The sequence below is a fragment of the Pinus tabuliformis genome, chromosome 6 (assembly GCF_031772625.1).
Source record: "Pinus tabuliformis cultivar Carrire ecotype Pingquan chromosome 6, CPIR1, whole genome shotgun sequence".
Classification (NCBI taxonomy): Eukaryota; Viridiplantae; Streptophyta; class Pinopsida; order Pinales; family Pinaceae; genus Pinus; species Pinus tabuliformis.
Window position 1 is genome coordinate 991,817,312 of NC_142292.1, and position 26,964 is coordinate 991,844,275.

A 26,964-nucleotide genomic window follows, 5' to 3' on the forward strand; every position below is an offset into this window, starting at 1 on the left:
ACTGTTGGGGTCAAAGATCTGTTGTTGGAGAGATCGAATTTCTGTTGGAGAGGTCGAAGTTTATGCTACTTCTACTGGGCAAAGTTTTGTTACTGCTTCTAGATCGAAGTGTTGCTTCTAGGTCGAAGTACTACATCTAGGTCAAAGTTCAGTTATTGCTGCAAGGCCGAAGTTCTAGGTCGAAGTTGTTGCTGGAAGGTTATCATTTGCAGAAGAAGGGAAGGGTTGAGTTGGTGATTGGAGGAAGTTTGTGTCTAATTCAAGAGTCTTAGATAATCTCGTTGAACTATTGAAGGAAGAGTTGTTGACTAGGTTTTCCCCTAGATTGGGGTTTTTCCCTGGTTGTCCGCCTACATCTGGGGTCTTTGATCTTCGTGTTACGGTTTTAGTAATTGCTTGATGAACTAAGATAAACACAAGAAAGTTATTAAGAACATAAGAATCTCACAAGTAATTATCAACTTAAAGAAAATCTTTCTACCTTTCTGATTTTCCAACAACTATGGGGATATATATTTGCCACTAGTCACTAAGGGTTGATGGAGAGCACCACTCCATTAATCGACCTCACCTTCAATCTACCCTGCTCGATGACTACTACCCGAAATCCCTCCTTGACAACTATTGCCTAAAATCCCTATTTGACAATTTCTAAAGTTCACTGGTCAATAGTTGTTCCGCTTGCTCAACGGTTGAATCCCCTGCTCGACATCTCTTGGAGTTATGGCTCATGAAATTACTTGTTGCGGAGATGGCTACAAGTAAAGACTCGACAATGGCTCATGAGATGACAGACTTGACGGTAACTTGCATAGATGGCAGACTCGATGGCAAGTAGCGAGATAAATGACTCGACGACAACTTGTGGAGACGACAGGTTCTTTCAAAAGATGGCAGAGTTCTTGAGGATATGTAAAAACCATGACATGGGTTTTGTTCTTCCCGCTGAGTAGACCACTTTGGTCATAATGCATGTCCAAGTCAAGCTAACGTTCCACCTATTTTGCCTATTAGAAACCAGCAATATCTATTGATCAACATTAACCAATCATATCTTGAGCATGTCTTCACCAAACAAGAAAAATTCACATGGCATGTCACCTTCTCATCAAGCTCTAGAATCTAAGACCCTATTATCTTTTTGACATCTAGGACCACTTTGCAATGGGAAACATGAACTGCTTGGGGAAGCGTGAAATGTCACTAACTATGAGAATGCCATATCTGAGAAACATTTGAGAGGTACTACAACAAATCCAAGTCCACCAACAAACTCTATAGATTCACAACAATGTAAAAAGATGTAGGTGCACCCAACATGGGCTGGATTCACTCCTAAATCAGTAATCACCCCTGCAAAAGCAAGGATCCTCTAAAACCACGAGTCCTCGTCTAAGCCTATCAAAGGTCCTCCAATCATATCCAAGACAAAAGAAACAAAGATGAACTCAAAGGGACCATCCATGGTCCAACCAACAAGGTCTAAGATCCCTGATACAGGGCCTCACATGGTTGTTACATGGCTTTAACCTGTGACCTCGGGTATGCAATGGTGTGCAAAAAAATGTTGCATGACGGTATAGGAACTCCTGCTAGTATAAGGCATAACAGGTAGTTCTGCTTGAATTCATCTTATTGTCTAAAATACAATATTTCAACATGTCACTGTTAGCAGGTAGAAGCACTAAGTAGTACAATGTTTCTAAATGCTAGCATGTTAGATAGGATCAAAAGTTAGAATAAATATAATGGTAGTCTATAGGAAAGACACCTTATCGTCAGCTTAATCTATAAGTAGGAACTAGTTTGCAGACAAATAAATAGTCATAGCAAGTTCCTGATCCAGTATTTCAAATGTATTCTGAATTTCAAGGTCTCCCTGCCTTGTTTATCCACGTAATTGGCTATATTCACCAACGTTAGGCATTAGGTTTCTGACCAGAAATCCATTCCATTAAACTGCATAAAGTTTTGAGTTCATCATAGCTTACCTCGAAAGCCCTCTTGCCCTTGCCTGTATTTATTTCATACATCGAAGTTCCTATTGACCCATCTTCAAGGAAATCCTCAATAAGACATGGAACTGAAGTCATTTCATCCTCACGACCAAGCTGACCATCCATTCAAGTATCAAGGAAAAAGGCAAATAAATGCTTGATGTGGACTGCAAAACTTTAAGGGAGATGCTTCAACCTCCTACATCTATCATGCATCAACTGTCTAAAAGAAATTTTCAAAAAAACAAAACTGTATAACATTTTAACTTCTAAAAATGAAATCATGGGGCACAGAAAGAAAAACAAACAGCATATTTGCACACTAGGATACAGGCATTGTAGCCCCATGACCAAACTGACCCGTCATCTGCAAAGCACAAAACATCGGATTACTCTACAGAGCTCCATACAAGACAAGAAAATTGCTCTATGAAAGAAAATTTTCTTCCTAGTTACATCATTATGATTAACATGTGTCCACGTTCTAGTAGCAAACAAGTCAAAAAATAATTCCAGTGCACAATAAAGCAAAACTCCAGCGGACCTACTACACTTGATAAAACTTGCTACAATTCACTTGTGGAAAGGTTATACTATCGACTCTGTTTTATCAAGATTTCAGCTTCAAAATACAAATATATGTATGAAAACAAAACAGCATAAGAAAGGACCCAAATGTAAACATTTTATAGACAAACAAGAATAAATCTATTGTCCAAGCAAATGCATTTTTGAAATTCAAATTTAAATTCAGATCTATCTCACACAACAAACTCTTTACAAGCCAATAACGTTCAAGATACAAGTTGCAACAGAATGATCTCATGAAAGCATCAAAATCATAGTAACAACGAGAATATTTCCAGCAGAAGAGAGACAGCAACCAGAGTAATGTAATAAAGACAACCACCAGAAAATCATGAGTACCACATCAATATTACCTCAAGTAATACAAATGATTTTCCTTGGTGAACAAATGATCCGAGTTCCCAGGATTAGGCCTGGAGGCAAACCAAGGATTGCATGGAATTCCAATGTTATAAATGTGCAAGATGCGTCGTGGAAGAAAAACTCAACTGCTAAAGTGAGGTGTTGAATACCAAGGAAGAGAAACTCAACTGCTAAAGCATGGTGTTGAATACCAAGTATTGTTAAACAAGTGACCTAAGAATAACAGAACACAACATAACATTGCAAACACATGAGGACTGGAGAGATTCCAAATAAGTGCCGAGTCACATAATGGAAGTGCCAGTTAGAGTATATATCCAAAAACATGTTACAGTAAGGTGAGAACATGCTCTTAAGTGTAATGGACCTGACTCCCTCTCTTCTGACAAAGAAGCAGGGCACTTCACAACCACACAAATTCACCAATGACAGTATTCTGATTTTACCATAGTAGGTCATCCATGCAACAGAATACATTACAAAACTTGCAAGTATTTCAATCCAGGCTCCTGTTTCACGTCATTGCACTATTGCTTCAAGGGGGTTGGACTGAGTAGACACAAAGCTCTCATAAATCCAAGCAGCCGAGAACATGGGGTTGGATGAAGGAGCCATGCATGATGGTGAATGTTCTGCTATGCCCTCTCACCTAGGGGTAACTGGAGGACATTTTTCTTTGATGATCCACATTTTAGGCAGTGATCCCAGTAATGATGACTAGCATTCTCCACATACAGCACCCTGCATATGCCTCTTAAATATCATGCTAAGCTCACTCCCCTAATCACTCCACTCGATTGATGATGGTAACTCAACACACAAAGTATTTTAGCCATTGTTTCATACAAAGTGTTTACATTTAATGTATTTGCCATATAATAAGGATCATGGGTCGAAGTCAGATAACGAAGTAGAAGCCTTAGGGGGCTCTTGGTTTGATTGGACCATTAGATCCGTAAGATCTACGATGGAAGCCTCCCTTGTGTTGGATTGTGTTCATCACTAAAACGAGGGGGTAGTTGTAAATTTCCCTAAGCCCAGCCCAAGAATTAGTTCTTAATAAAATTTTATACCCATAAATAAATTGCAGCAACCAATAAATTATGATTTGTAAACTAACCACTATTGAGCTCTTCACAAAAAAATTGCACAGCAGAAACAATAGGAACAGCAATCACACAATCAACACAACTTTACCATGGAAACCCACGAAGGGGAAAACCAGCAATGAGTTTGTTCTTATTGGCTTAGGAAGATATAGAATTTTCTTACCAAAGATTACAACACTTCACGGGAGAAATTCCCACAGCAAATACACATCCAATAAGGCCTCACCAAACCCTGCAAAAATCGAACCCTATGCAGTGCCTACATCACCCTATGCAGTGTCTGCGTCAGACTGCACATGCGGCCCGCGTCATTGTGTTGAGAAATCTATGGGCATCATTAGTTAGGTGATTTCTCTTAATTAGTAACTGCTTGTGAGTACCTTTACTTCATTAGATTAGGATCTTCTTGTTGCTTAAGTTATTAGTGTTCTTCTTCATCAAACAGCTACCAATGCATGAACATAAATAGACAAGAGACACAAAATGTAGGTTATCCGCCAGGGCCAAAACCTCTCTCTCTTTGAGAGGAAAACCCACACAAATTCTTCTTATAGAGATTCCAATTGACGAATACCAAGACCAAGACCCTTGACCTATTAGCCACTCCAAGACCAAGACATTAGTTCTCTTGACTGTCTTCTCTTCTTCTTGACTCCTCTTCCGCTTCGACCTTCTTTGCATCAAGACATAGTTATCATCAAGATCTTATCACTGTCTCCACATCGAGATCTCCTTTACTGTGAGACCTTCTCACTGTCATATTCTGGAGAACTTACTTCTGTGATGGTCATCCTTCGAATTGTGATGGATCCATTACTTCTAATTGTAATGGAATCCTTCTTACTGTAAGTATATCGAACCCTTAAAATTGTAGAAGCACCGAGCTTACAATACTGTAATAACATCAAGACTGAGATAGCACCGAACCTATAATCACTGTGAGGACCGAAACATATCTTCTGAGATAGCACTGAATCTGAGGCTTCCTTCATAGCACCGAAATTCATGACTGTAATGCTATCCGAACTCGTATCTTGTACTTTTTCCATTGCCACTGTGATACGAACTTCAGAGGGATCCGAATTCCCTTGAAAACACCCAATCTCCACTTCTGTACCCTAGTCCGAGCTCCTACTATACTCTTATCTAAACTCTGTAATTGATATCCGAAAATCTCAGAGATATTCGAAGTTTTGGACTGTCCTAATGCAAGGACCCTTCACGCCTATTTATAGTTGTTGATCCATATAAATAAGTCAACCTATATTTTCGAATAGGTGTGTCTTTCATAAGGTGAGCTGACATGAGTTATGTTTCATCTTGAGGCCAACAGAGGAAGAGGAGGACTAGTGCTTGTCGTTGGAGGGCTTCTAGACACTTTTATATACATTCTTCATACATGACATTGACTCTATATGATTTTTATGACAAATCCTAAAGGCTCTCAATGGGAGCCATCTAAAATAAAATCTCTTGCTCATGAAACCCATGAAGGCATTACAAAAATAATTTTATTTTCTTCTTTTCATCATTTACAAAAATCACAATTACATGGCATTATGAAGACCGAACCTAGTTACACTTTTCAACACTCCCTCTTAATTAGGGAGGTATTCATAATGATACTTGGTCATCCTCAATCTGAAGAATTTCTCATAAGAAGAGTCGAATTGGTAACCCATCTGTCTATCGTCATGATTTAACCAACATTGTCTCTCAAGGTACATACTCCACCCGGGTGTTCACAGAGTATGACCTACTTTGGACTAATCTTATCTTGGATAGCTAGTCCCCAAAGAATATCGGTCCTCTACGACTACTCTTATCTTGGATGACCTATATCATCCTCAAAGAGCATTGGGTGCCAGATGTTTACCCAATCCTCCATTTTGTCTTCCCGAGTGAAGACCAGAATGATGTGTCTATCTCTCCCTCCCAGTTAGGAAGACATATTAATTCCAATAACGGAATGTACTCATTCCTACGGAAAGAATGTACCTAAGCTCCCTCTTGGCTTAGGGATTTCCAAGTTTCTTCCAAGTAAGAAACTTGATTTCAAGCTCCCTCTTAATTAGGGACCTATAGCAGCTCTTCATCTAGCTGCTTGAAGAGCTCCTTCCTTCGATGTCATGAATTTCTTTTGTTAAGGAGTCTTCATCTTTTGGGGCTTCTTCATAGGGCACAGGCCATCCATCACTTTCATTCATGAGTTAGTCATGTCATCATACCTTTCATCAGAAAGTGATTCATTAGTCTACATCTGACCTTGCTTCATGTAATGTTGCCTTCTTCATGCCATATTTTCCAAAAGGATCTTACATCCTTCTATATGGTCCTCTTGGAAGACATCCGCAGTTCTTCCCTTGGCAGACCTACATAAACCCATAATATTTGTTCAAAAATAAGAAATGAACACTTAAATCAAAATTACCTTTGTGATGTTCTTTCATCATGACATCTTCCAGTGTGCATCAACATCCTGCATACATGTTGACATATCTCCAAAGATATCTATTGTCAAGGGTCTCCATCTTTTCCAGACCTCCATCAGAGTCTTCGTATCTTTCCGGGAGATCTCTTAGTCAAATCTTCTTGGTTTCAGGTGTTGAATGCCTTCTTCCATGGTTGCATTGTCTATGGTCTCTTCCTTTCTTTCTTCACATATTTCATTCCCATGAGCTTCCAATCAGAGTTCCTTAATTGTAATCAACCACCTCATACTTCATATATTATGTTGATTTCATCTAGTGTGACCCATGCCTTTCGGCATCCCTTCATAGGAGAAGATTCCTTTACTTTGATCATGCTTCTGAAGATAGAGCAGTGATCCATGTTACCTGCAACAATCCAACATGACATTGTATTATTGAATACAAGCATACATACCTCATTTAAATTTAGGACATCTAGGCTTATTTCAACAGCTTCCTTGATTGAAAAGAGCTTCAATCCTTTGATCTGCTTCATCTCTTATGTCATCATACTATCATCCCATGAATTCCACAAGCTGGAGTTCCTGATGAAACACTTGCTTCCTCTCTAGATCAGTGAATCCTCCAATGAGTATTTCATCAGAGAATCTTGAGGATCTTGCACGTCCCTATCCAGCAGATGTTTCCTTTTGACTTGATGTATGATGAGACTTGTCCTAGATGACTTCTTCTCTTTTAAGTTTCCAATGAGGTACCCAAGAGCCATATCCTTCATATTTGACTGCCATAGGTTTTGTTCCAGCTATCCTTCATGTTTCCTTATGGTGATGTCACGATCTCTTGCTTCTAATGCTTTTCCTCTTAAAGCTTCATCCACTTCTTCGGTGAAATGGACTTCTTCTCTATCTTCCTTGTTATTGCCCCTTTTGAGCTTAGGACAATCTTTCCTGTAATGCTCATAGCATTGAGTCTTAGCTATGATCTTCTCTCCTTTTGACAAATGTCTAAATACTTTTTGTGCTCAACCAATCTTCTTCTATCTTGCATATAAACCACAAGTTGTTGAATGGGATAGCCTTCTTTTCCTTATAGAAATTTGTTACCTTGCTCAACAGTTAGTGCATTTAGAACAATGAAGATTATCTCATCCCAGATCTTGCAATTTAGATCTTATGAAGATAACATTTTTATCCTTTGATACCTTCAATTTGTGTAGATCAGATCTAAGTGATATGACCTTCTTTATCGTATCTTCAGAGAATGGTTCTTATCATATATCTCTTTGATGTCTCCAATCTTTCCATATAGGGAATGGGGGACCTTTGACTGATTTCATAAGAATCCATTGAGCCCTTTGATCCCTTTCCATGTATTCAGATAATGCATGACCTTCAGATGGTTTGGAGACTTTTCCATTGAAATGACTTCACTTTCTTCGAGGACTATGTCTATCCTCCTTTTCCATGCAAGGAAGTTCGATGACCCAACCAGCTTATAGATCTCCTTGCAAAATGAAGTCATTTTACTATATTAGATTATAGAATGAAAGATACTTACTTGACAAGTGAAGATGAAATCTTCAACTTGATCACTTTGATGGTGGTTGAAGAAGATGTATTAGTGCCCCTTTCGGATGATCTTCTTTCAAATGAAAATCCCTTTTTCGATAAAAGGAGATTGCTCCTTTTATGATGAAAATGCCTTTAGATTTAGCTTCCTTCATTGATGGTGATTGATGAGGATGCTTTGATCCTTCCCCGGATGATCTTCTTCAAGGATAAGGAGGGTATCCTTGCTTCAATGAGGGGGAACTTGCTTTATAGCTTTTCAAGATGATGACAATGCCTTCAAGATACTTTGACTTTCTTGGTAGTGAATGAGTGTAGATCTGAAATGCTTCTCTTGGATGTCTACGCTTTGTGCTACCTTGCATTGTAGATCTCTTCAACTTGATGAGGATTTTTGTGGTCCTTTGACCATGACTAGAGGATCCAACACTTTTGCTGGTGTAGACTTCTAGTTGCCTTGATTTGTAGATCTATTCGCCTTGAGTAGAAATAAGGCTTTGGCCTTGAATATTTGATTGATGATCCCAAGACTTCTTTTGAAGTAAACTTTCTTCTTTGATCTAGGGTTTGATTCTTCAATGTAGATCTTTGAACTTTCGCTTTGATATCCTTTGACTTGCTTTGATGCCATTCTTGAAATCTGATCCTTGAGTGTCTCTTTGATTAGATGCCCTTCCTTAACTATCACCTTAGCTCCGATACCATGTTGAGAAATCTAGGGCATCATTAGTTAGGTGATTTCTCTTAATTAGTAACTGCTTGTGAGTACCTTTTACTTCATTAGATTAGGATCTTCTTGTTGCTTAAGTTATTAGTGTTCTTCTTCATCAAATAGCTACCAATGCATGAACATAAATAGACAAGAGACACAGAATGTAGGCTATCAGACAGGGCCAAAACCTCTCACTCTTTGAGAGGAAAACCCGCACAAATTCTTCTTATAGAGATTCCAATTGATGAATACTAAGACCAAGACCCTTGACCTATTAGCCACTCCAAGACCAAGACACTAGTTCTCTTGACTGTCTTCTCTTCTTCTTGACTCCTCTTCCTCTTCGACCTTCTTTGCATCAAGACATAGTTATCATCAAGATCTTATCACTATCTCCACATCGAGATCTACTTTATTGTGAGATCTTCTTGCTGTCATATTCTGGAGAACTTACTTCTGTGATGGTCATCCCTCAAATTGTGATGGATCCATTACTTCTAATTGTAATGGCATCCTTCTTACTGTAAGTATATTGAACCCTTAACACTGTAGAAGCACCGAGCTTACAATACTGTAATAACATCAAGACTGAGATAGCACTGAACCTATAATCACTGTGAGGACCGAAACATATCTTCTGAGATAGCAACGAATTTGAGGCTTCCTTCATAGCACTGAAATTCATGATTGTAATGTTGTTTGAACTTGTCTCTTCTATTTTTTAGTTGCCACTGCGATACGAACTTAAGAGGGATCCAAATTCCCTTGACAACACCCAATCTCCACTTATGTGTCCTAATCCGAGTCCCTACGCTTCTCTTATCCAAACTCTGTAATTGATATCTAAAAATCTCAGAGATATCCGAAGTTTTGGACTGTCCTAATGCGAGGACCCTGGCAACCTATATTTTCGAATAGGTGTGTCTTTCATAAGATGAGCCGACATGAGTTTTGCTTCATCTTGAGGTCGACGGAGGAAGAGGAGGACTAGTGCTTGTTGTTGGAGGGCTTCTAGACACTTTTATATACATTCTTCATACATGACATTGACTCTATATGATTTTTATGACAAATCCTAAAGGCTCTCAATGGGAGCCATCTAAAATAAAATCTCTTGCTCATGAAACCCATGAAGCAAGCATTACAAAAATAATTTTGTTTTCTTCTTTTCATCATTTACAAAAATCACAATTACATGTCATTATGAAGACCAAACCTAGTTACACTTTTCAACACGTTGTTCATGCGGGTTGCGTCACCCTGCTGATGTGGCCCTAATTCACTTGGTTTGGTTGTTGATAATTCTCCTGGTAAATTCCCCGTCTTCCATCAACAAGTCACTCTCTCTCTCAGCAAATCGATCTACCCAATTCGCTCTGTCTCCAAAGTGTGCCTTCACCTCATGGATATAACTTATATTAAACTCCCTTGAGCCTCCAAATCAAACCCTAGCGTTCCAAAGAGATGGAGAGCTAAGATCATCCCTCATCTCATCTCTTGAGATCAATGGATCGAATTAAATATTGGTCACTTAAATTGTTTATCTCCTTAACCTTAGACTTTGGCCCAACAAGTCAACAAAAGAATATATTACATTAAATGTATTTTTCCTAAGTTAAAACTTAGGAAGGATCACAAGGGTGGGTGGTGGGAAAATAAGAAAACCATTCATTGTGGAAGGGAGTTGTGGATGAAGGAATGAATCCAACCTACACCATCGAATTCTTTCTTGTAAACAAAGAATGGAGGATCCAACGATCAAGTGCATGAACTCCCTTTCAAGAGCCTCCTTGGGCATATCATTCTCATCATTGTCTTTAGAAATATTGTGGGAGTGATATGATGAAGAAGATGAGGGAAGGATAATGTCATCATCAATGTCATATATTGGATCATTGTCAAAACAATGACCAATATCCCACTTGCCTTCTTCTATATGTAGAAATCCAAAAATGTCAAACATCATGCAGGTCCCAAGGAGTCATCTCCTTGAGTTTCACATAACAACCAAAAGGGGAGTCACCAAGGTGAATTTAAAATGCCTTGAGAGATGCTTGCTTCACCCTACAAGCATTGACCTTGAGTTTCAATGAAGAACAAGGGCTTTGTTCTTCCAATGGAGTCACCAAATAATGGTTAATATTATCGCTAGGGAAGAAGGTAAATATTTCATAAAGGTAGACACGCTTCTTCCCTGGCAAAAACACCAAAAATGTTACCACAAAATCTAGCAAACCATGGAGAGGGAAACCCTACAAGACAAAGAGCTAAACTAAGTGCTAATAATGGGACAATGGCCCACTATCACCACAGCCAAGGTCCCCTTCTTTACGAACTTTCAATAATGGGAGGAGTCTCGATAAGATAATAATCACCTTTAATAAATATTCAAGGGTTTAGGGTGCAAGATGATAGATTAAGACCTCTCAAGGTAAGCTCAAGATTATGATATAACGCTTCAAAAGTTTCTTCGCTCCCTATAAGAGCCCTAGAGATGAGTTGCGCAAGACCTACGATTTTGTGGATAATTGTGGATGAAGGTACTCCAAATCCTGGCAATAATGAGAAAGGGCTTCTTATGATATACTTCAAGTACTAAGCTCATACAACCCTCAAAGAAGTCCCCAGGTTGAGGAAAAACTAGCTAGGGATTCCCTCTTAGGACAATGCCTAGGACAAGAGATTTTATGGATGAAATCCAAGTGAATGCCCACTAAACTTTAGGATCAAGTAGTCAAGACCCTAGGCTTGATTTTCAGGCTCTTGGAATCCCACCAAACCTCCTCCTATGCAATTCGCTCTAACCCCTAGATAGTCGTCCTACCTTAAGAGGTCTGAAATTTAAGGAGGAGAATTTATGGAGAAGAATTGAGTTTAACCACCAAAGACTTGGACTAGTGCCTTGTCCTTTCGGCATATGGAGTCTTACGATGTTCAAGATGAGTTAAAACTATTAATCTAGGTTGGCATTGATGTCAATAGTTGATGTCAATCATTGATGTCAGTAGCCGAGATGTAAAATACTCTTGAAGATGCCTTAGCCCTAACATATTGATGCAAGTCTTGTTGATACCCATGATACCTTTAAGGAAGCCCTAATCCTAATCAACTTGATGGCCTAATCCTGATAATTCCATGACAACGATAACCCTAGCTTTATTGAAAACCTAAGCTTGCTATCCTAAGCCTGAAATGCATATGCCAAATATTTAACACTACCCTGGGAGCATAAAGACGATGAAATCCTAGATAATGAAATCCTAAACGATGAAACCCTAACCCTATAGAAACCTTACCTTTTGTGTTGTCACCTTGATAAAACCCTAACCCCGATTTTGTTTAAAACTCGAACTCTAATATTATAACAAAACCCTAATCCTAATGACACCCTCATCACTTAGGGTTATAACTCTAATCCTAGTAAATGTTCACAAACATATTACATATTAAGTGAATAGTTAAAAGTATTTACACAACGTTTCATATTTAAAATCCTTGACCCCACATACACAAAAAAATGAAACATTGAATGTATTTAGAACTTGGTGTTGCATACTGGACGCAGTTTCTCACGTATTATAAAAATATTATATAATTGATGCTTGTTGGCCAATATGTCGGTCCTTGTTGAAGTCAACGGTTGTGATTCTTGAACATTATATATACATACGAGTCATCACCGTCCAAGATTGTATTCGATTAAGGAAGCAGAATTCGGTAAAAATAAAGGTGAAGACAGTTCGAATTTCGAGGAATATATCTAAAGTTTTTTTTACGGACTATTGCAAACTCATCATACACCTCGAAGCTGTGACCTGTAGCATTTCAGTGAAGTTAAATTTCTAAGACTGCGTAATTAATTCCGCGACAGCAAGTTAAATTTCACAGACAGCGTGTTAAATTTCTAAAGCAACGTATTCATCTTTATTGTAGCAAGTCTTTTATGCAGGGTATCCTGAGATGACCAACCATTCTGTGAAAGTTTCCTGTCAACTTCTTTTATAGAAACAAGTTTCTGGGATGATTTTCTGAACAGCAAATCATTCTGTATTCCTACATCAACAAATCCTTCTGGGCAAGACTTTTGAGACAGCGAGGTCTCTATGCAGTAGCATTTTGAAGAGATCCATCTCGGTCAAAGCAATCTCAAAAAGGGAGCAGCGAAATAGTGAAATGATTTTTTGTTTGGAAATTTTGGGGTTCTTAGAAGATCAAATCTGCAGAATTCCTCACTGATATATCCCGAGTGTAATTTCTGAGCACTCCAGAATTGTGGAAATATTCCTTGCGGACCTGTAGTAACGATTCTTTCATTACGAACTTGTGGAGAGACAAAATCACACCTGTGCCTGTATCCTGGTAGCTCAGACCTGTTCTTAACATGTGAGCAGAATTTTAGGAGCCTGTGCATACATTATCGAACCTGTGATGACATTTAAGTGCAGAATATAGTTTGGTCATGTAGCTAATCCATTATGACATTTGGACCCGTGGCACACAAATATTGAACTTGTGGTGGCTCAAACTTTTGTTAAGAGCTACAGAAACGAGTGGAAGTAGTGTTGGACCTCAAGAACAAGTTTGTGGTTCTGTTGACAGTGATTTGGGTTGGAAAGAAGGCTACAAAGGCTTAACACTTATACCCTCGGACAGACCTATACAGTGAATGTGGAACTAAGATTGCAGACCTGTGCATGCAGTAACCCATGGAAGAACCTTATAGAATTGTGCAAACCTGTAGTGGGTATTTGGTGAGTTATCTTGAAGATAACATTGAAGACCATGATGCATCACTGATGTCATCATGAGTTAACTTGAAGATTTATCTTGGGTACAATGAAGTGCAGTGGCAATACCTTCTAATTGACAAGGTTGTCATTCATGACGTGACATGGAGATTAAGTGAAGGGATAACTGAAGATTGACAGGGCTCGGTGAAGAAGACTTTGGGAGCCGTGAAACCAAACATATCTTGACAAAGTGAAGCTATAGGATTGGTGTCCTTGGAGTTGGTGCTCCTAAACTCAAGGTTGGTGCCTTGGATAAGATAGGGTTGAAGCCCAAGAGGTTGGAGCCTCGAAAAGACAAGGTTGGAGCCCTAGAGGATCGAAGTCCTCAAGAACCAGGTCGGAGTCTAAACCAGATATAGGGTTGGAGCCCTTGAGGTTGGTGCCTCAAAATTGACAAGGTTGGAGCCTTGGAAGTCCAAGTCAGTGCTTGGCAAATACAGGTTGGAGCCTGGGAGATTGAAGATCAGTGTCTTCACCTCGGGTTGGAGCCCTACATATATTGTACTTGATTTATTGAAGAAATTAATAAAATCATTTATTCTTATTCTTCATTTTGTGTTCTAAATATAAGTGATATAAATGGTAAAAGTAACAATTGAAAAGAAATACTGATTCACCCCCCCTCTCAGTGTTTCCAACAAAAACATCTCTAAGGAGGCCTAGAATCGATGACCAGAGAATCAATTCTAAACATTTACCCACTTCAAGAGATAATGGAGTTTCATGGAGAGTTCAAGGACTTTCCTCCACTAGGAACATTCATTACATGTCATACATTGAACAACATATCCAATACTCAACTAGAAAGTCTTCCAAAATCAATTTTCAACAATTAGGGCACAATTTAGCATATTCTAGAAGCAACAATTCCATACATCAAACAAATTCAAGATAAAAATTTCATCAAAATAAGGCACTTACAAGATGACATGTAATATATGTTGAAATATGTAACTAGGTTCGGTCTTCATAATGTCATATGTAATCGTGATTTTATGTATTTAATGAGAAGAGAAAAATAAATTTATTATTTGTGTTCTTGAGGCATGGGTTTCATGCTCAAGGGAAATTTATTTTTAGGTCAAGCACCCATTGAGTGCTATTAGGTTTGTCATAAAGTCAATTAAGTCATTGTCATGTATTGAAGACCCATTTGTGCATGTTACATATTGTAAAGAAAAAGTTATTGTGTCAAAATAGAGTCAAAAGACCCTCCACGACTTCGTCATGGCACAAAGATCAAGTCGGCCTACATGAAGGGACAAGTCGGCCTCAAGATAGCAATTCCTACCCCTCACAAGCCTACAAATAAGAAGGAATTTGACCTCATTTGCACACTCAATCTAGGAAGATCGATCTCCTCAAGATAGAAGCTAGAAAAGGACGAATAAGAAGAAGAATATCAAGAACAAAGTTTTTGGGACTCTCTCTCTCTCTCTTTCATTAGGATTTCTAAATTTTATGGGCTAGATGAAATTCTAATGCTGCAAGGTCAAAGTTGTGAAGCTACCTCTAAATTGAAGTTGTGAAGTTGTTAGGTCGAAGTTGTTGAAGTAGCATCAAGGTCGAAGTTGTGACGCTGCTAGGTCGAAGTTGTGACGCTGCTAGGTCGAAGTTGTTGAAGCTGCTAGGTCAAAGTTGTTGAAGCTGCTAGGTCGAAGTTGCAAAAATTGTTGTTGGGGTCGAAGTTGCTAGAAGGTCGAAGTTTGTTGCTGGACGCTGCGTAAAGAAAGTTCATCAAGAAGGAAGGATGACCTGGTCTTGGAGGGTCTTGGTCAAGGGTCATAGGTCTTGAAATTCGTCAATTGAAGTTCTATAAGAAGAGAAGGATTCTGATGGGTTTTCCTCTCAGTTGGAGAAGTTTTGGCCCTGGCTGATCGCCTATATCTTGTGTCATATTGTATCATTGTTCTTTATGGTTTGGTAGTTGTTTGATGATAGAGAATACTGATAATAATAAAGGAAAGAAGAATTTAATCAAGTAAAGTAAAAATACATCACAAGCAGTTATCAAAGTAGAAAAATCACCTACACTTGTTGCCCCCTAGATTTCTCAACATGGTTTCAGAGCTAAGGTGACTACCTCAAGGAAGGGCAACACGAAGAAGGATACTCTAAGGTAGAAGTATAAAGAGATCATCTTGGAAACATCAAGAGCATCAATCATTAAGAAGGACTAACCCTCTCATCATATTGAAAGGTAATAATTAAGAGCATCAAAGAAGACCTCAAAACCCTAGCTCATCCAAAGAAGGGCTCCACACTTGAAGCGTTCTATAAGAAGAGAAGGATTCTGATGGGTTTTTCTCTCAGTTGGAGAGGTTTTGGCCCTGGCTGATCGCCTATATCTTGTGTCCTATTGTATCATTGTTCTTTATGATCTGGTAGTTGTTTGATGATAGAGAACACTAATAATAATAATGGAAAGAAGTTAATCAAGTAAAGTAAAAATACAGCACAAGCAGTGATCACAGTAAGAAAAATCACCTACACTTGTTGCCCCCCTAGATTTCTCAACATGGTTTCAGAGTTAAGGTGACTACCTCAACGAAGGGCAACACGAAGAAGGATACTCTAGGGCCGAAGTATAAAGATATCATCTTGGAAACATCAAGAGCATCAATCATAAAGAAGGACTAACCCTCTCATCATATTGAAAGGGAATAATTAAGCGCATCAAAGAAGACCTCAAAACCCTAGCTCATCCAAAGAAGGGTTCCACACTTGAAGCGTTCTTGGGAAACTCACACATTCTACAATCATTATCATGAGGAAGGAAGAGCGAAGCACTTTTGGGTATGTTTTCCTGGGCTATATTCTCCACACGTCGAAGTATTAAGACATCCTGCTGCATCAACAAGTATCGAATTGCAGCCACCATTAAGGATCAAGTTTTGTGCCAAGAAAGGTCTCCTTGCAAGCCAAAATAACAAGAAAAATAAGTCAAGTCAAGTCAAGCAAAGTAGAAAGGAGGCATATTTTTCCATCTTCTAGCCACACCTATGAACTAGGGTTATTGCAGAAAAGGTTGAAATTGCAGAACTACTACAACAAGCCAAAATCCTGAAGAAGGGCCAAAATTTGAGGTTATGAAACAAGTTTAAATAGAGTTGTCTTGAAGGAAGAAAAGAAGGAAAAAGCATTGTCATCATCATCAAGGAATCAATGTGATCTCCCTTTGAGCCAAGGATCACTTTTGAAGAAAGACATCTTCACCAAGAAGACATCTTCTATTATCTACATCATCATCAAAATCAAGAAGGCATCAAGTTGAAGATTTCATCATCTAGGAGTATCTTCACTTGACAAGTATTTTTATATCTATATTTGAATATGTCAAAATGACTTCATATTGCAAGGAGAGCAACAAATTGGTTGGGTCATCAAACTTTCTTACATGGAAGAAGAGGATAGATTTGATCCTCATAGAAAATGAAGTCATTGGTCATGTTAAGGGTTTAATTGTCGAACCACTGAAAGAAGAAGCTCAAGCTCTACAAGATGAAGATATCAAAAGAAGAAGGAATAGCCTCATACTTTATGAGGGTGTCAGAAATAAGAGACCAACTCCAAGAGTTGGGAGAAATAATGTTTGACAAGGAAATGACTACCATAGTGCTCAATGCACTACCAGAGGAATGGGGAAACTTCACATCAAGCATCTATGGGAAGAAGGAAGCTACTCCATTCAATGAACTATGGTCATTGTGCAAAATCGAAGAAACTAGGTTGAAGGAAAAAACTGATGTAGGATCAAGCGAGCAAGCTCAAGCATTTGCTGTCATGGCTAGAAGAAAAGTAAAGTTGGGGAAGCTTGACCTCAGAAAAAGGGGAAGAACATGTTGAATGTTCAATGCCATGGTTGTCATGAATATGGGCACTACAAGAGAGATTGTCCAAAGCTCAAGAAGGACAACAACAAAAGAGGAAGGGAAGAAGCCCATATCACTAAAGAAGTGGAAGAAGTTGAAAAGAAGAAATCAAAGAAAGAGGAAGTAAAAGATCTCTACTATGATTGAGATAGTCTTCCTCACCTAGTTCTTTTCATGTTTTTATTTCAAATTTTTTGTTGTGAAGTATAACTATCATGGTAGGAATCATTAGAAGCATGATAGGATGCATCATGTTAGGAGATGGCATCATAGAAATATACAGTGGAAAGCAAGAGCTCGTGACATCATCATAAAGAAACATGAAAGATAGCTTAAATAGAAGTCTATGGTTGTCACCTATAGAAGGATGTAGCTCTTCGTAACCTCGTTAGAAGCATCAATAGTACTTATGGGAAAATGAAAGTCATCTAGTATAGAGCTCATTATACATCATTCAAAAGGAGCATTTGCAGGATGAGGATGATCAAGATCCTCCATTGGAACCTTCATTGGAAGGTTCACCTTCTGGAAGAAGAAAGTATCTTGCCGGGAAGTCCAACTTGTATGGGATTCATGGGATGATAGCATGATGTCAAAAGAAGTGAAGCAAGTCAAGGGATTGAAGTTCTTTCAATCAAGGAATCTATCGAAGGAAGACTATATGACCAAAAGAAAGAGATGAGGTATGTATGCTTGTACTTGATAAAATAGTCATGTCATGTGGTTGCAGATATCATGAATGAGTGCTCTACCTCAAGAGCATGACCAAAAGAAAGGATCTCCTCTTGTGAAAGGATGCATGAAGGCATGGTTCACGCATTGACTAGATGAAATCGACATAATATCTCCTCATATGAGGTGGTTGACAAAGTTGAAAGGAACTATGATTGGAAGTTCCTAGGAGGAATTATTTGAATAAAGAAACGAAGAGATCATGAAAAATGCAACTATGGAGAAGGCAATCAACATCCAAGGACTAGAAGATTTGACTATGATATCTCCATGGGAAAGATATGAAGATCCTGATAAAGTCTGAAAAAGAAAGAGACCCTTGACGTTGTATATCTTTTTGGAGATGTGTCAATATATATGAAAGATGTTGAAGCAAACAAGGAGATGTCATGATGAAAGACCATCACAAAGGTATTTTTGATTTAATGTTCATTTTATATTTTTTGAATAATATTTGGATGCGCTAATGCAGGGCTACCAAAGGAAGAGTTGTAGATGTCATCCACAATCGACACTCATGTGGTAGGATGAAAGATCCTGAAGGAAACATGATGCGAAGAAGGTAGCAAGGCATGAAGGAAAGGCCATATATGAACTAATGGATCACTTTCCAATGAAAGAAAGGATGACATCACTGACATGATTCATGAATGAAAGTGATGGATGGTCGATGCCCTATGAAGAAGTCCCAAAAGGATGAAGACTCTTGAATAAAGAAAAAGAAGTTCATGACATTGAAAGGAGGAGCTCTTAAAGCGATGGGTTGTCCCATGATCTCCACCTAAAGAGCTGCTAGAAGCAAGTCCCTGGTCAAGAAGGAGCTTGCTCAAGTCCCTGATTAAGAGGGAGCTTGGGTACATTCCTCTTATAGGAATAGGTACATTCCTTCACTGGAATGGGCATATCCTCCCTAATTGAGAGGGAGGGATAGACATGTCATTCTTGTCTTCACCTGGGAAGATAGAATGAAGGATTGGGTAAGCATTTGGCATCTGATACTCTTTGAGGAGGTGGTAGGGCATCCAAGATAAGAGTAGTCGTAGAGGACCAATCTTCTTTGAGCACTGGGAATTCAAGTAAGAATAGTCTTGGTGGCACATACTTTGAGAGAACCCGAGTGGGTTATGTTCCGAGAGAGACAATGATGAGGGTGTCTATAAACCATTGATCTCACCAACAATGTGCTATGATCTTGTGGAGAGATAGATTTGTTAGTCAAGGCCTTGCTATGCGACAATGTTGGAAGATATGATGCTACATAGATGGGTTACCAATCCCACTCTTCTTATGAGAATTCTACAAATTGAGAATGTCCAAGTACCTTGTATGGATTATGAATACCTCCCTAGTTAAGAGGGAGTGTCGAAATATGTAACTAGATCCAGTCTTCATAATGGCATATGTAATCGTGATTTTATGTATTTAATGAAAAGAGAAAATAAATTTATTATTTGTGTTGTTGAGGCATGAGTTTCATGCTCAAGGGAAATGTATTTTTAGATCAAGCACCCATTGAGTGCTTCTAGGTTTGTCATAAAGTCAATTAAGTCATTGTCGTGTATTGAAGACCCATTTGGGCATGTTACATATTGTAAAGAAAAAATTATTGATTCAAAATAGAGTCAAAAGACCCCCCAAGACCTCGTCATGGCACAAAGATCAAGTTGGCCTCAAGATAGCAATTCGTACCCCTCACAAGCCTATAAATAAGAAGGAATTCAACCTCATTTGCACACTCACTCAAAGAAGTTCGATCTCCTCAATATAGAAGCTGGAAAAGGATGAAGAAGAAGAAGAAGATCAAGATCGATTTTTTTGGCCCTCTCTCTCTTTCATTAGGGTTTCTACAGTTTCTGGGCTAGACGAAATTTTGAAGTTGCAAGGTCGAAGTTGTGAAGTTGCCTCTAGATCGAAGTTGTGAAGTTGTTAGGTCGAAGTTGTTGAAGCTGCATCAAGCTCGAAGCTATGAAGGTGCTAGGTCAAAGTTGTTGAAGCTACTAGGTCAAAGTTGTTGAAGCTACTAGGTCGAAGTTGCAAAAATTGTTGTTGGGGTCGAAGTTGTTGGAAGGTCGAAGTTTGTTGTTGGACGTTGTGTAAAGAAAGTTCATCAAGAAGGATGACTTGGTCTTGGAGGGTCTTGGTCAAGGGTCATAGGTCTTGGAATTCATCAATTGAAGTTCTATAAGAAGAGAAGGATTTTGATGGGTTTTCCTCTCAGTTGGAGAGGTTTTGGCCCTGGCTGATCGCCTATATCTTGTGTCCTATTGTCTCATTGTTCTTTATGATTTAGTAGTTGTTTGATGATAGAGAACACTAATAATAATAAAGGAAAGAAGAAGTTAATCAAGTAAAGTAAAAATACATCACAAGCAGTTATCAAAGTAAGAGAAATCACCTACACTTGTTTCCCCCTAGATTTCTCAACAATATATCCATCCAATATCCAAGAAATAGCTCCAAAGAAGAAATATGAACTAGCTTCCATACATCGAAATGCATCCACAAGATCTCCAATAGCCAAAGAAACAAGTGTGAATTTATCCCAAGAAGACTAATCTCAAGTGTGATGATGATCAAAGACTCAAATGAGGTATCTTCTATTTATACATGTCTAATCAAGTCTAATTTTAGCCTAAATCCCCTCTTAGTTGTCAAATGGAGGGAAAAAACTAAGTGTGGTTACAAGCCAACCACATAGCTAATGTAAAATCATAAAAATAAAACCACAAGAGGGTCGAAATGTTGACATCATCCCTGCGTAGGCCTATTGGAGGCATTCGTTGAGCTTTCTTGGAGCCAAACTGAAGGAAGAGGGCTCCAAAAATCGTCCTCTTGGGGTTGGCCCCTAGATATCCATGCAACTCATCATGTGGGCCCTAATTTTCTGCTTGGGGCACAAAATGGGTCTCATGGGTCTCTTGATGATTGAATAGCTTAAATCTACTCCATTGTTGACGGCTCAGAGAATGGTGTTAGCCCTCCCACGTCTCAAAGGGTGAGACAAGCCTCATTTGGGCCTTGGATCAACCACCAAACCATGTGATCACTGTTAAGTCAGTTGGGGCAAATTGGTCCAAGTGCATCATCTCATGAATAATGTGCGGCAAAGCCCAGACTGTTGTGGCACTAAAGGTGCCCATGGAATGGAATGATGCTCTACAAGTGATAAGAGTCCCACGGCTCTCAATGCTTCATTTGTAGGCTGTCATATGCTCCTCTAGTGGACTTAGGCCCCAATTACACTGCCCAACCCATGATGAAACCACCTGCCAATCACACATAATGTCTGGTGTTGCATCTTTACCATGAGGTACAATTAGTCATTAGTGCATCTAAGTGAACCAAGCTTGTTAGTCAAGGGCATATTGAGACTTCATATGGGGTTGGGCTTTGATCTCAAAGTAGTGTTACCTCCCTAGGTAGGAGTGCTTAATAAACGATCCTATTAGGTATTCCCAACCCCTAGAGTGAAAAACAGATTCTTGCTACATCGTTCAATTAATAGGTCGCATATGAATGATGATGAAATGGATGGGAAACAAGGGTCTCAGGGTCACTGGAGTGGTACCTAATGATATATGAAGACTCCATGCCCAAGGATGATCCATAGGACACTTGTACCATCAGATATCATCAGTCAACAGAGTTTTTTAACTCTACTTCTATCTTCTCATCATCTTTCTTGTACCCAGATTCCACACCCTACGGGGAATTGTAATAAGTGATACTAGTAATGATGAGTTTTTGAGTCTGTAACAGGCCTAGGATGTTGGGACTCGATCAGCGAACAAGTACACCTTGGAGTGTTTTTTTTATCCAGTTAATTATCCTTTCTTTTTCAGAGGCGGATAATTTTTTGAGTTTTTTCATTCACTTTTTACCCCAAAGCCAGGGTGACAGTTTGAAGGTTGAGCCACTAACACACCTTAGTGTCTAGAGTCGATGTATATTACCATACTAAATCACACAAAAAGTTTCATGGAATTTGGCTAGGTCTAAGTCGGATTTTTTAATAATTAAAAATTTCCCGCAAAACAAGATTTTTTAATTATTTCCTATGTAATGGTATAAATAAGTGGCCTTAGGAAATGTTTGAGCGTGTGACTACTCAAAATTCATCCTTAGAGGCCCAGCATTATCCTAGAACCCACTTTGGGGGTAAAAAATGACTTATAGTCCCTCAAAAGCCGATTTTTCAAATGACAGTAGCAAAAATGAGGAAAAAATTCAAAAAATGAATATTGAAGAAATTTATAAATTTTTCCAAAGTCAAAATAAGTCAAATTTTGACATGGAAACTATGTGGAGAAGCAAGGGATGATGTGGCAACCATGTGGGGCCCACCACATAAAGTACAAGTCAAAGTCAATATGCCAAGTCAAAAGCAAGTCTAAAGTATCACGTTGGTTGCATGAAATGCTACGTATGGCTAAAAATTTACTTTGGATTTAATTTAAACATGGTGGAATTAAAGTGCAAGGCATATTATAAAGTTGAAACTTTAACAAAGTTAGTGGGGGACAAAAGGTGTGACATGGCAGCCACATTGGAGCTCAAGTCAACAAATCAGTCAAGGAGGCCCACGAATCATCAAAAAGGCACTTAAAATCAGTTTATGGATTTGTAAAAGGAAAGTGGGGACAAGACTGCCACATTGGACAGACCTTGTCTCCCACTTGTTCCCCACTAAACTCCACTAAATTGGTAGTCCATTGAAAAGGTAATTTGGTACACGTGGGGCACATGATCGTTGTATTTGATTTATGGCTAATTTAGTGGGATATTACTCCCATTCATTTCCACAGATTTCACACTTGGCAAAAATAAGATGCACACATAGGCCAGCAAAGGGATACGCTGCCCATTTTTTATGCCACCTACAGCAGTTTGGAAACACATTGGGATTGTCAATCCATCTACACTTGTCATTGGAATTTTCCTTGGGATCATCTCCCATTTTCTTATTTATATGAGTCTTGAGCTCTCATATGGTATCTTTAGAAGGAGTTGTTGGGCTTGCGGAGACTCTGTTGGATTTTGTATTCATCTTTCATATAATAAAAGAGACTTTAGGGTACTGTTGTGTTGTTGTTCTCCTTCCATTTCTTGAGGTGATGTTATTTCAATTGTTGTGCTTTACATTATACATATATGTTGGATTATGCTAGTTATCATTTTGCTACTTGTTTGATTAACATATGCAAGCTATCTTGTATTTAGAGAAATATTCTAGGAAGAGGAGCACTAGAAGATTTTTGGTGAAATCTCTAGCCTTCTCCTCCATTGTATAATCTAATCCCTTATGATTGCTGACATCTTTTTCCAAGTGTGTAGAGATCTTTAGATTTGGTTGAAGGATTTACTTGGGCGTGGTGTAACTCTCCAATAGACGAAATAACTGCCAAGATCAAGAATATAAGGACCCAATCGGTTTGCCTCAAGGATCTCATCAAACGATTTTGAAAGAGGGAGTTTCCTTTCCTCTAGCCTACTAAGATCATCAATATATGAATTTGCTTAGAATGGTTTTAACTAGACAAATATGGAGTTCTACTTGCATGTCTTGATCTAGTTCTTGTACACTAATTGTAGATTATCATTTTGACTCTTTCATGTCATCTTTGTCTTCTTTTCAAGATTATTTTGGCTTTCCATTTGAAAGCATTTCACTTCATTTTAAGCAAATACAATTTCATTTCTTAAAGAGCAATACTTTGAAGGCACTGGTCGTTTATGTATTTCAGGCTTATCTTGTGTATTGATGGTTATTGCTCATATCAGCTTTTTGCTTATAAATCTTAAAGAAATAATCTGTTTAACTCTAACAATTCTCCTAGAAACTCACATCTCTTTAACTTAACTTTTCATTAGGGACCACCCCCCTTAGCTAACCTAGGAGATAGCTTAAACGAAGGGAGAGGGGATTTAGTGTGACAACCCCTTCTCTGAGTTCCCTGCCACCAACCACACCTTGTGGGGTTGAAGGCTTTTCTCACTGACTTGTAGGTAGGTGTAGGCGGCAGGGTCAACACGTACAAGGGTACCAATGATGAGGGATGTCCACATATTGGGTACATAGATGTAGGAGGGAGAAATCGTGGATACATGAGTTACCCCAACCATTGCTTTTTGTAATGTTCCTAATTAGGAAAAACAGCGATATGCAAAGCAAAACAATACATGCAACACATAATTTCAGAACATTCAGTGAACACCCATAAAAACTCCAAAAATATCAACCAACTGAACCATTTTATTAAATAATTGGAGCAAGAGTACAATGGTGTGGAAGGAGTGCACTTGAGCTTGCCTCAATTGAAAGCTTGACAAGACCCAGGTGATAAAACAGAAAGCCCAGATGAAATAATAAGTTGCTCCAACGATGCCCTACGTTGCCCCAAAAAACTACACTGTCTACTGGAAAGATACTGCTGGAAACCCCACCTCTTGTGCTCAGAAAATTCTATAAAATTAGCCCCAAGCTCCTCACCAATAACCCACCAAAACCCAGAAAGGGTTTGGTCTGGTTCTGATCCCCGATATTCGGACCCAATTACCATGTCCTCCAACAACTGGGAAATACGGACTACCTACAAACTCCCTGAAAAAGCCCTCCAATCACTCCCAAAATGTCGAGTCTCACTACCCCAAAGTTCTTATTTCTCCCCGCAAAACCCATCTCCAAAATGTTGATTTCTGGTAGCATCGGATGTGCTCTAAGCCTCAAAATTTGCACGGAGGCTTGGACCCATGTATTCCACAATACCCAAAAATTGTTTTGGGATATTCCACACACAGACAGTTTTATTAAAATAATTAATTATTTTTAATGGATGCCTAAGTCTAAACTTGGGAAATTAAAATAATTAAAGGGTATTAATCAAATTGTGCATGAAACTTCTAGAAGAAGACGAGGATCAAGCCAAAATGATATAAGCCATTGATTAGAATTTAATCTGGGTCGTTAGTTCTCAATTGAAGGATTATAAGAGGAGGCTTGATGGGCATTTGGAAAATACATCAGTGGGAGATCAAGAAATCGAATTTCTCAGAGAGGGCAGCGCAGCAGTTGCTAGAGAATCGATTGAAGATATTTCTTGCAGTGCGAGGCATGGATAGTTTCAGTTGGAGAGTTTCCTGATCCGGGAATACATCGCAGAGGAGGCAGAGAGAGATCCAAAAGAGGTAGCGTAGAGGCTACGTTGGGCAGCATAGGCTGACCTAGAAGCAACGCAAAGCCGGAGAGGAGATCCATATTTTGCTGTAGAGGTCGAGTTTTGAAGTCGGATGTCGAGGTGTGAGACCGGGAGGGCAGAAGTCAAAGTTCCAGAAGCAAAACGATCAGTAGGAGGAGTGACGCAGGGCCATGCAGTGATTGCGCAGAGGCTTCGCAAAGGCAGCAAGGGACTAGTCATTCTATTGTTGGCTTAGTCAGGATCACCAATGATAGTGTGAGGTATATCTCACTCATCTCTCTGTCAGTCATATTCTTTGTATTGGATAGCCAACAAGGCATCCAAAGATTGTAGTCATAACTGCTTACCTCAGTTGTTGTACCAGTTTTCCCGCATTGGGTTTTTCCGGAACATTTGTCCAAAAATAATGGTGTAATGTGTTGTGTATTTCTTTCTTGCTCAATTTCTTGTTTCCGCATATACTTTTAATTGGTGAAAGTTGCAGTGTGTTAGTTTCGGTATTTGTTGTAGGAAGCAGTAAATAATTTGTTCAATAATTAACAAATAGAAGGAACTTAATCAATTGTTGCAGTAGAAATTTGGGCTTCCAAATTTTCACATAGTATCAGAGTTGCAGGTGAAGCAAAAGAGCAAAGCCGGAAAAGCCCAGCGCTGAAGAGAAGGAGGGTCGAAGTGTTGCATAGACAGCAAATTGAATTCCCAAAGGGATTGCATAGTCCAGGCCAGGAGGGCAAAATTCTCGTGGTAAAATCTCTCTCTGAGTGAGTCAACAGAGAGAGAGTTCCAGATCAAAGTTTGCCAGTGTCAGAGGGAGCAGCGCAGAAGCATCAGCACAAAGCAGTTTTCTGGTGAGACAATTTTCGGCAGCAGTTGCTAGGGTAGAAAAGCGCCAAAAGGAAGGAGACACTATTGAGAGAATTTCTTCCTCAGAGAATTCATAGCCAGGGAATTCGATTTCTCTATTTTTGAGCAGCAGCAGAGAGGAGAAAATCTACTAACTCCAGTAGGGAGTGCGTAGGCTAGCCTAGTGTTGCGTAGAGGAGAGAGGAGGCAGTTCGACATTTCACTGGCAGAGATGGCAGCTCATGGGTTGCGAGATCAGAATCGGTTGGAGGGTGCATCCAACTATGTGATCTGGAAGGCAAGGATCTCATGCCTTCAGGATGAGCACGATCTCAAAACCTATGTCGACAGTGTGGTAGCTGTATCCACGTATTCAGATCTGCTCAAGAAGTACAAGGATGAAATGGCGAAGGCCAAACAGTTGATCCTCGACAAAGTGAGAGATCGCGTAGTCTATCACATTGCCGACAAGGATAATGCCCGCAAATGTGGGAAGCATTGGCAACGCTATATGAAGGTTCTTCCGAGCAGCAGAAGATGTACTTGGAGTAGAAGATGAGATCCACGCAGATGCAGAAGGGGGAACGCATTGATCCGTTCCTAACGAAGCTTCAGGAGATCCGAGACTCGTCGGCAGTTGTAGGGTCAACACCTCAGCCTACCAAGATAGTGAGGTTGGCCCTGAATTCAGTCTCAAAAGAGTGGCAAGTGTTTGTCCAGAGTATCTTGGGCAGAGAGAGATTGCCAGATTGGGAAGGAATG

The 26,964-nt window shown here is 39.2% G+C and overlaps 1 protein-coding gene across 3 annotated transcripts in view; it reads right to left on the bottom strand.

The window, feature by feature from the left end:
• Positions 1-1,904: 1,904 nt before the first annotated feature.
• The window catches only part of LOC149262325 (ultraviolet-B receptor UVR8-like), a 128,592-nt gene continuing 103,532 nt past the window's right edge, over positions 1,905-26,964 (bottom strand). The window contains exons 3-4 of one of the 3 annotated variants that reach the window (XM_089384052.1): positions 2,306-2,364; positions 1,905-2,111 (exon numbers count right to left, since the gene is read on the bottom strand). In XM_089384052.1, coding sequence (XP_089240178.1) covers positions 1,920-2,111; positions 2,306-2,364 — 251 coding nt within the window. In that variant the 3' untranslated portion in view covers positions 1,905-1,919. Of the gene's footprint in view, positions 2,120-2,305; positions 2,365-26,964 lie in introns of all 3 variants that reach the window. The other 2 variants (XM_089384062.1, XM_089384071.1) reach the window with 2 other exon arrangements.